We start from the raw sequence: 8,262 nt of genomic DNA, 5'->3' as shown, positions 1-8,262 counted from the left end.
CAGTAAATAAAGTTTGACTGGTGGACTTATCTTTGACTCTTTTGTCTCATTTATTGTGCCTTTTAGTGTGGTGCAAAATAATTTCAAAAATTGACCATTTGTTGGCGGTGTGCCCTATGATCCAGTACGCCGTACAGTGCCAAAAATACTGTATCAAAGCAAGAATGATTATTATTATTATATGTATTAATATGATAATAGTTATTTCTCAATAGAAGTCTATGGGAATTTGGCTTTCTGGAGTCTGTGGGTACTTCCTGTTTGGGAACCTGAAGAGGGAGGGATCACTCAATCCATTTCTCATGTACAGTCAATAGAAAAGTCAATGATTTCCCTAGCAGTGCTGGTCTTCCATGAGGTCAGATCTCCACAGGCTTCATGCCCTCCTTGTTGGTTTGCATTTAGGCTTATCTGCTGAACACGCTCTGCGCTTCCTGTCACTGATGAGTGGTGGTCCTACTCCTGCTGTCACTAAACAATCTGTCACATTCAATTCTTTCTAAAGTCTTTGAGCATTTTTAATTGCACAGGGAAAAAAATCATTACGTCCCACTCACAAAGGGAGCCCTCTCCTAATGTGGCCTAGAGGAATGCAGCAGAAATTCTCTAAGAGGAAACGAGCAAGAACATAGATGCATTTACTGACCAGAGACCAGAGAGAATCTAAAGGAAACCTTCACTCAGCTGGGATTTCAGAGGAGAAGGAGCAGACTCTGGCCACCCCGCCGGCCTTGAAATTAACTCTGCTAACACAGTTATTAATCTGAGTCCGGCGGGGAGAGCAGCTAATGGCGCACTCGCTCCAACAAGCACGCACCTGTGCTCGGGCACAGAGGAGCTATCTGTAAACGGTGTTTGGCAGAGAGGCCACGAAAAAAATCACGCTGGCTGAACAGATGAAGACCAGGGAATGGAAGATGCTTGGGGAATGATGGGCATGAGGTGGTGGCTGCGGTGAGGAGGGGGGTCACAGCCCTCAAGACCCCTCTGCCAGAAACAACAAGCAGGCCTTCTCATATTCAAATAAATACCAAACCAGTGGGGAGCAGGGAGAGGCAGCAGATAAGGGGGGAGGCCGAGAGAACTCTGCTACACTGAAGCCCTTCTTAGGATCAGGCAGCGTGGGCAGACCTACAGTAGAGTGTCCATTTTAGCTTAATAGTGCTGAAGCTTACAAGACCAAAGCCAAAGAGATAAAAAAAAATTAATTAATTTGGGAGACTAGCAGTCCACATCATCAGGTCTTTGCGGCAGGAATGCCAGCTATTTAGCAGAGCTCCAATAGGGCTGGGGTGGAGGCGGAGGAGGGGGGGTAGGTGATGACGACTGGGGCCGGCGTGCAGCAGATAGGAAGAGGACACTTTTCAAAAGCTAAAACAAAGGCAGGAGAGAAAGAGAAGAAGATTCTGAAAAGAGATCCCCGATCACCCCCACCTTCCCCAAAACTACATTCCAAACTGTTTTTTAACAAAAAATCCATAATGATAACACGTCTGAGAGGAGCATTCAGGATCCACAATACTTTTTAGATTTTTAATATTTGTGTCAAAATAATGAAAGTGAAAAAACTTGCAGGTTTTTTCAAATTAAAAGTCTAATTTTGTTGCTGTTTTGGGGGTTACTTTATAAAGCCGTTTCACTGTTTTTATGCCTTTGGTGGAACTGTAATCAACTTATTAAACTCTTCAAAAAAAAAGTTGGTTTATTCTGAGCCAAAAATGATAACTATAATGAATAAAGATCGAAAAGGCAGAAGAGAGCGGGCCCCTCCTAACACGTTTTATGACCCAGTTCGGTTTATTTATCATAACACAAATAATGCTCCGCTGGGCCTTGACGCTGGTTATTTAATAAGGCAGTTTTCGTTTTTTTTTTTCCTATAGATAATCTGTCACGTTACCACAGCCGGACATGGACCGCACGGGCCTTTTTTTCTGCGACTTCAAAGGCAATAATTGCAAAAGACAACCCCTCCCGCAGCCCCAAATCTGACTACATTTCTTTAAATCTGAATAAATGCCTATATGATATTTATTTTCGAGGCAAAGTCTCCAAAACATCAACTAAAAAAAGAGCGTTGTTGTTGGAATTAGATCAAAACCGATCATTCTTGTGCGTAATTGCGCATGCCAAAAGCAGCCCGGCTCTAAGAAAAATGGTTGAAAGGGGATTAAGCAACTTTTTGTTTTTAAAGGCCTTAATGAGTAAATGTGTGGTACAACTGTGTTAGCAATACAAATTAGAGCAATTCCCACAGCACAACAATATAAAAATAATTCTAAAATACAAGTGGCCAATTAAAAGAAGAGAGGGAAGAAAGAAAAATAAATTCGCCCTTTTTAACTTTTCCAAACAAATATTTTTTCAATGGAAAACAAAAAAAATACGAATTCAAAATTGCACAGATGTAATAACACAGTAATATCTCTTCCGCGTAAAACAAGGATCCCTCAGTCGTCGCGTAAAAGGAGCAGAGACGCTCACTCTCGGCGCTCGGGCCTGTTTCCTCTGATTAGTGAGAGCGGGTCACTTTGTTGGGTTGTCGTCAGATGGGTGCTTGTGCGCTGAGACTCTTCTGCGTAATCTCCAGAGCAAGAAAAATAAAAACGTTCAAACTTTGGCCAAATTGCTCAATCAAACAAAATCCGCATGTTTGAATTAAACTAATCTTTTTTCAAGAGATTTTCTTTTAACACTCGTGGAGTCGTTTTCCTCCCAGATACCTAAAGGCAGCGCGCACTCTTCACTTTTGAGTCTTCTCCCAGCACAAATGCGTCTTTTATCTGCTGATGATTAATTTCTCGCCATATTAAAATCCTACTAAAGTAAAAAAAAAAACGTATTTTCCTCTTAATGGAGTGTTTGTGGAAATCTGCAATGTGGCCTGAGAATTCCAACACGGTGGCCTCCTCCCGGCTTGGTGCGCTCCTGACTGGGTTGTGTCTGTTAACACCTGAGTATTTACAAAGGAGGCTTCCGACTTGGCAGTGATGAAGTGAGCTGGAATCGATGGCATCACATCTGATCAAACACGCCGTTACGCGCAGAACAGAAGGAGGATGCACTAGAGGATGAGTTTATAGAAAACTATCTATCTATCTATCTATCTATCTATCTATCTATCTATCTATCTATCTATCTATCTATCTATCTATCTATCTATCTATCTATCTATCTATCCGTCCCGTTGAGAATCCCCCAGAGCAAACCGGTTTAATCTCCTGCTGCGTTCACACCTAATTCGGTGCCAATTGAACGGTACCGCAGCAGCTTCCACAAAGCGCACGTCCACTTGCTGCACATTAAAGCTAAACCTCGATAAGCTGGGGAGCCAAAGAGTGGCAGACAGAGAGGTCAAGTCCAAGTGAGACAGCGTCATCTGTGTCTTTCTTTCTAGTTATTTTTTCTCCACTTTTTGCGCGTTTGTCTAAACATTTGGGTCATGGAGCTGCTGGCTCTGATTTTTTTGTCCCTTTGGGGGTAAAAAAAACCCGCCCCAAATACTTTAAAAGTTTGATTACTTTTTGACTTGGAAATGTTCATTTCTGGAGCTGATTTTTGCGCACAAGTTGTAGTTTTTTTTGTTCAGCACGCAAAAAACAAAAGGAGTCCATGTGGACGCGCGAGGAGGCGCAGCCATGTAGTGCCATCATTTACTGGAAACGAAGCGCGCCCTGGAGCCGGACACTGCAGCAGTGACGTTGAACTTCACTGACTGACTGACAAGGTCTTATTGAAATAAAACATTCAGTCAGCTCCGCGCGCGGACACTTTTTTTGCAAAGCAGGGGAGGCGTGGATCTCCCTCACTTTTGACATTCTCGTGGCCGTGGTAGATTCTCCTCGAGGCACGACTCAGATGACACCACCACCCCGCCAGCGATGATCGGAGGAGAACCAAACGGAAGCTCGTTCTTTCTTCCCTCCCTCCCTCCCTCGTGCGTCTTTATTTTGACACCGGAGCGCGTCTTGCGGGGTTCCGCGAAGTAGATCGGAACTTTTGAGGGAGTTGTTTGCGTGTTCACAGTAGCTGCGGGAATCCTCTGCGGGGAAAAAAAAGCAAAGCGCATGAGCCACGGAGCGCCACTGGTGGAATGTAGTTGGAGCGAAAAAAGCGCATTTTTTTCTCTTTTTTTTGGCGCACGATCCATTTCGTCGTGTGCAGCCTTCTCCTGCTTTCTGTGCGGTTGGAAGGCAGAGGAGGGGGAGGAAGAGGAGGGGAGGAGAAGGAGGAGGAGGGACGGCTTTTAACGACCTGATTTCTTGCCTATGGACGACGGCGGTCCCCTTTCTCCAAAGGCAAATGCTTTCAGTATTGCCTCTCTGATTTCGGCTGCAGAGCGAGCAGGAAACGCAGCGCCTGACAAACACAGCACCGGCCTGGACAAGCCAGACCTGCACAAGCACAGTTCCTTTAAAATGCACTACAGCACTGTCACCAGGGAAATGGAAGGTAAATGTGGCTTTTGTGATGATACAAACCCCCCCATCAGTCGTGCGCATCCGTTCCTGGGCATGTTTTGGTGGTGCCGAGGATTTGGAGAGTTTGTGTTGTGAAGAATGCGATCACCAAAGTCTTTCAAAAGGGGGTGTCCAATAATTCCAGAGTCTTAAAACTTTCATTCTATAAGGAGCCAAAAAAATGAGGGGTTCACATGGGCACCCCGTGCGTAATGGTCAAAACAGACCATAATAATCACACTGGAGGGGGCTGCATGTCCATCCCGCGCTTGGATTTGGTCATAGACAGCAACTGTCACCTGTTGTTTGTTTGTTTGTTCATGCAAATCCGCGCGTGTTTACCTTGTAAAGCGTTAACACTCCTCCACTCTGCAGGGCAAATCCTCTAGTGTTTGTGAGCGGGGGGCTGACGGAAGGAGGGGGGTGGGGGTGAGACCCTGCCTTATCCAAAAAGTTAAATGGGTGCCGGAAAGCCCATTTAAAAAAAAGGAACGCACTTCTCTGTCAATCAGTCTCGTCCCAAAGGCGAGGAAAAGGCGCACTACCTGCAGTTCCTTATCTAAATAGAAATAAGAACCGGTTTTTATCGCAAAGGGGAGGCCCTCTGCGTCAGATAAGAAAGGAGGCTGTGCCTGCGCGCAACGCACAGCAGTGGCGCACAGCAGAGGCGGCTCAGGGCGCAAATCGATCCAGAGGAAACGCAGTCAAAGCTGCGCGCAGCCGGGAGGAGCTGCAGCAGTTCCTGGACTTATTTTGACTTCTTTTGGACGCCAGATCGGTGGATGCAGCTTCGAGGAACAACCCAGCGCAGACATTTTGAACAGAAAGCGGAGTGCGTTACATCTGGGGGATCTCTGATTTCTGCTTTTTCTGAATCTGTTCTGTGTTTTTTTAAACCGACTTTGTGAAGAGAGGCGCGCGTATTCGTGGCTGAAACCCGGTTTTCTGGGATGATTTCAGCCATCTCCAGCCCGTGGCTGACGCAGCTGTCCCATTTTTGCGATGTTGCAGCCTTCACGACGAACAGCCTGAGCAGCCTCAACACGCCGGGGGGCTACCATCTCTCCCCGTCCCCCGGGGACCCTTACAGCCAGCATGAGTCCCACTTCGAGCCCTGCCCGGCCACCCAGCACACCTACAGCTACCCGGGGTCCAACTCGGGCCCGGCGCAGCCGAGCGACGCCGGGACCTGCTCGTCGTCGTCCTCCAGCTCCACGCCGAACAGCAAAAGCATGGTGAAAAAGAACCCCAAGGTGGCCAATATTAACGTGCAGCTGGAGATGAAAGCTTTGTGGGACGAGTTTAACCAGCTGGGAACGGAGATGATCGTCACCAAAGCGGGCAGGTGAGCTGAGCGCGCGAGCCACAGCGGTTCCTCCTTTACTTCATTTCCTTCATGAAAATGATCATAAATTTTGATTTATATTTCGAATTTAAGCTAAAATTATATTATTTTTATTACAATAAAATATAATTTATGAACTAAAATCGATAAAACTAATTTATTTAGTGATCAGAGACTTTTATTTTCTATAAAAATTACAGTCATAAATTTAAAAAAATAATAATTCAAACGCAGTTTAAGACCAGATTTATTTTACAGTCGCACTTTCTTTGCTTCTCTGGATTGAGCAGACATTTATTGTTGGATCCGCGGGCGCGCAGCCGTTGCGCGTCATCCATAAATCCACCATTTGATCCTGCTGCTTTATAGGCCGACACATTTTAATCATGTTTATACACTTTAAGGTCTGTGCCATAAATCTTGATCCTTTTCATCTTCTGGAGATTTTTATTGTTATAGAACACATACATTAAATGAGGATTATTGAATAATTTGACCTTCTTTATTTGCAAAATCTGCAGATGTGGAGAGTATCTCTTACATGTCCTGACCCGTGACCTTTCCGGGGCCTATAAAACTTTACTACTTGACATAAACACTCCGCGCGATGCTTTTCACAGCCAGCAACCAAACACGACACGCAGGGCTGTATTTTCATGTTAAGAAGCAGCAGAAGAAGAAGCATGCAGCGGCTGCCTGGAGTCTGAAAAGTGAGGGTTAGGGTTTCCCCCGCTCTGCTCCGTCTGACAGGAGAAAGGGGATCTGCAACAGAGCACTTTAAAAGCTCCTTCAGCCTCACCTAGCCACAACACTGACGTTAATTGAGCGTTGATTTCAGGATCCCTTTCACTGGCTCAGCAGATTACTCAACTTTCAGCTCCGCGTTACTGGTGGACTCGGACCTGCTGCGTAACCTCTGGGGTTTCTGAAGGCAAAATGTCAAGGCGCAAAAAAAAAAAAAAAAAAAAAAAAATCCAGAAAAGAGTCGGTCTGATTTCTCCTGCTAAAACATTTAAAATCAAAATAAATCAACATATATTCCCTTTTTTAGGTAACAATAATTCCAGACTCATTTTTGCCTTTTGATTCAGGTAAATTCACAGTCGTTAATGCGCAATTTACGCACGCATCTCCTTAAAGTAAAATACAACAGGTTTTAATATATAAGCTGACCATACATTTTCTGCAGTTTATTTTATGATTAAAAATGAAGGAATTTTATAAGAAAGTTATAAGAATTAAAAGAATAAATATTATACATATATAAAAACAACAACAGCAGTGGCACAGCAAGTCAAAAAGACGATTACGCACAGAGTGGATCGCGTTTTTTTATCATGTCACGCCTGAGGCTTTCAGCTCCAGGAAAGTTCACCTCCTAAAGCCCGAAGACACGTGTCTTTCGAGTATTTGGAAAGTTCTCCCTCCAAAAAAACTAATAAACCTTATTTTTTTTCTACCGGTGAATCCAAATAAGTCAGTGAACACTAAATTGGTTTGCAGAGTTTTTTCACCCAAACTTGCGCCAAAGTGGTTAAATTCTTCTTATTTTCTTTGTCAGGAGAATGTTTCCGACTTTTCAAGTGAAAATATTTGGGATGGATCCTATGGCGGACTACATGCTCCTAATGGACTTCCTGCCTGTAGATGACAAACGCTACAGGTAACCTCGCACGAGTGTTTTTTACATCAAAGAAACGAGAGTCATCAAAAACATGCTTTTATTTTACATAAAAATCTGCTTCACAAATTCCAGGTTTAATATGCAATCATCATTTTCCAATTTGAGATCACCAGAGGATTAATGCTCAACATACAAAATCTATTTTCCATGTCTGAGTTTGTAATATTTTCATCCGTGACCATGTTTTTGTAACAAAACCATATCTGATATATTGATTTTTTTAATGTGCCTTGCAGGTATGCTTTCCACAGCTCGTCGTGGCTGGTGGCGGGGAAAGCGGATCCGGCCACACCGGGCAGGGTTCATTACCACCCGGACTCTCCGGCCAAAGGCGCGCAGTGGATGAAGCAGATCGTCTCTTTCGATAAACTCAAGTTAACTAACAACCTGCTGGATGACAACGGACATGTAAGTACAGAACTGAAAGTAATCCTTTAAAAACGATTTTTAAAAATTTACAAATAAAAAAAAAAAATAACAAAATAGATTTTCGTTGCATTCGTTTAAATTAGAGGAAAAAATAAGCAGAGGAAATGTCAAAAATCCTGATTGGAAAGTTTATGAAGTGAAGCTCAAAACTCAAAATTAAATAAAAAAGAAAAACTATAAAAGCATATATATTCACGCTAAAATTGATGAAAGACGAAACTAAACAACTGGAACACACTTAAGAACAGCAATCAATCTAAAAACTCCAGAGTTAAAAATAAACCAAGTTGTGTTGTTTTTAACCCAGGACATAGGCTAAAACTGGAACAACTTTTTTTTTTTTT

At 43.5% G+C, this 8,262-nt stretch overlaps 1 protein-coding gene across 1 annotated transcript in view; it reads left to right on the top strand.

The window, feature by feature from the left end:
* The first annotated feature begins 3,533 nt into the window (after nucleotides 1-3,533).
* tbx1 (T-box transcription factor 1) overlaps nucleotides 3,534-8,262 on the top strand; it is a 9,350-nt gene continuing 4,621 nt past the window's right edge. Inside the window, exons 1-4 of the mRNA XM_024274701.2 lie at nucleotides 3,534-4,452; nucleotides 5,472-5,805; nucleotides 7,367-7,468; nucleotides 7,726-7,897. Coding sequence (XP_024130469.1) covers nucleotides 4,269-4,452; nucleotides 5,472-5,805; nucleotides 7,367-7,468; nucleotides 7,726-7,897 — 792 coding nt within the window. The 5' untranslated portion in view covers nucleotides 3,534-4,268. The remainder of the gene's footprint in view (nucleotides 4,453-5,471; nucleotides 5,806-7,366; nucleotides 7,469-7,725; nucleotides 7,898-8,262) is intronic.

This window comes from Oryzias melastigma, linkage group LG9 (assembly GCF_002922805.2).
Source record: "Oryzias melastigma strain HK-1 linkage group LG9, ASM292280v2, whole genome shotgun sequence".
Classification (NCBI taxonomy): Eukaryota; Metazoa; Chordata; class Actinopteri; order Beloniformes; family Adrianichthyidae; genus Oryzias; species Oryzias melastigma.
This window is presented reverse-complemented; position numbering and strand designations above follow the sequence as displayed.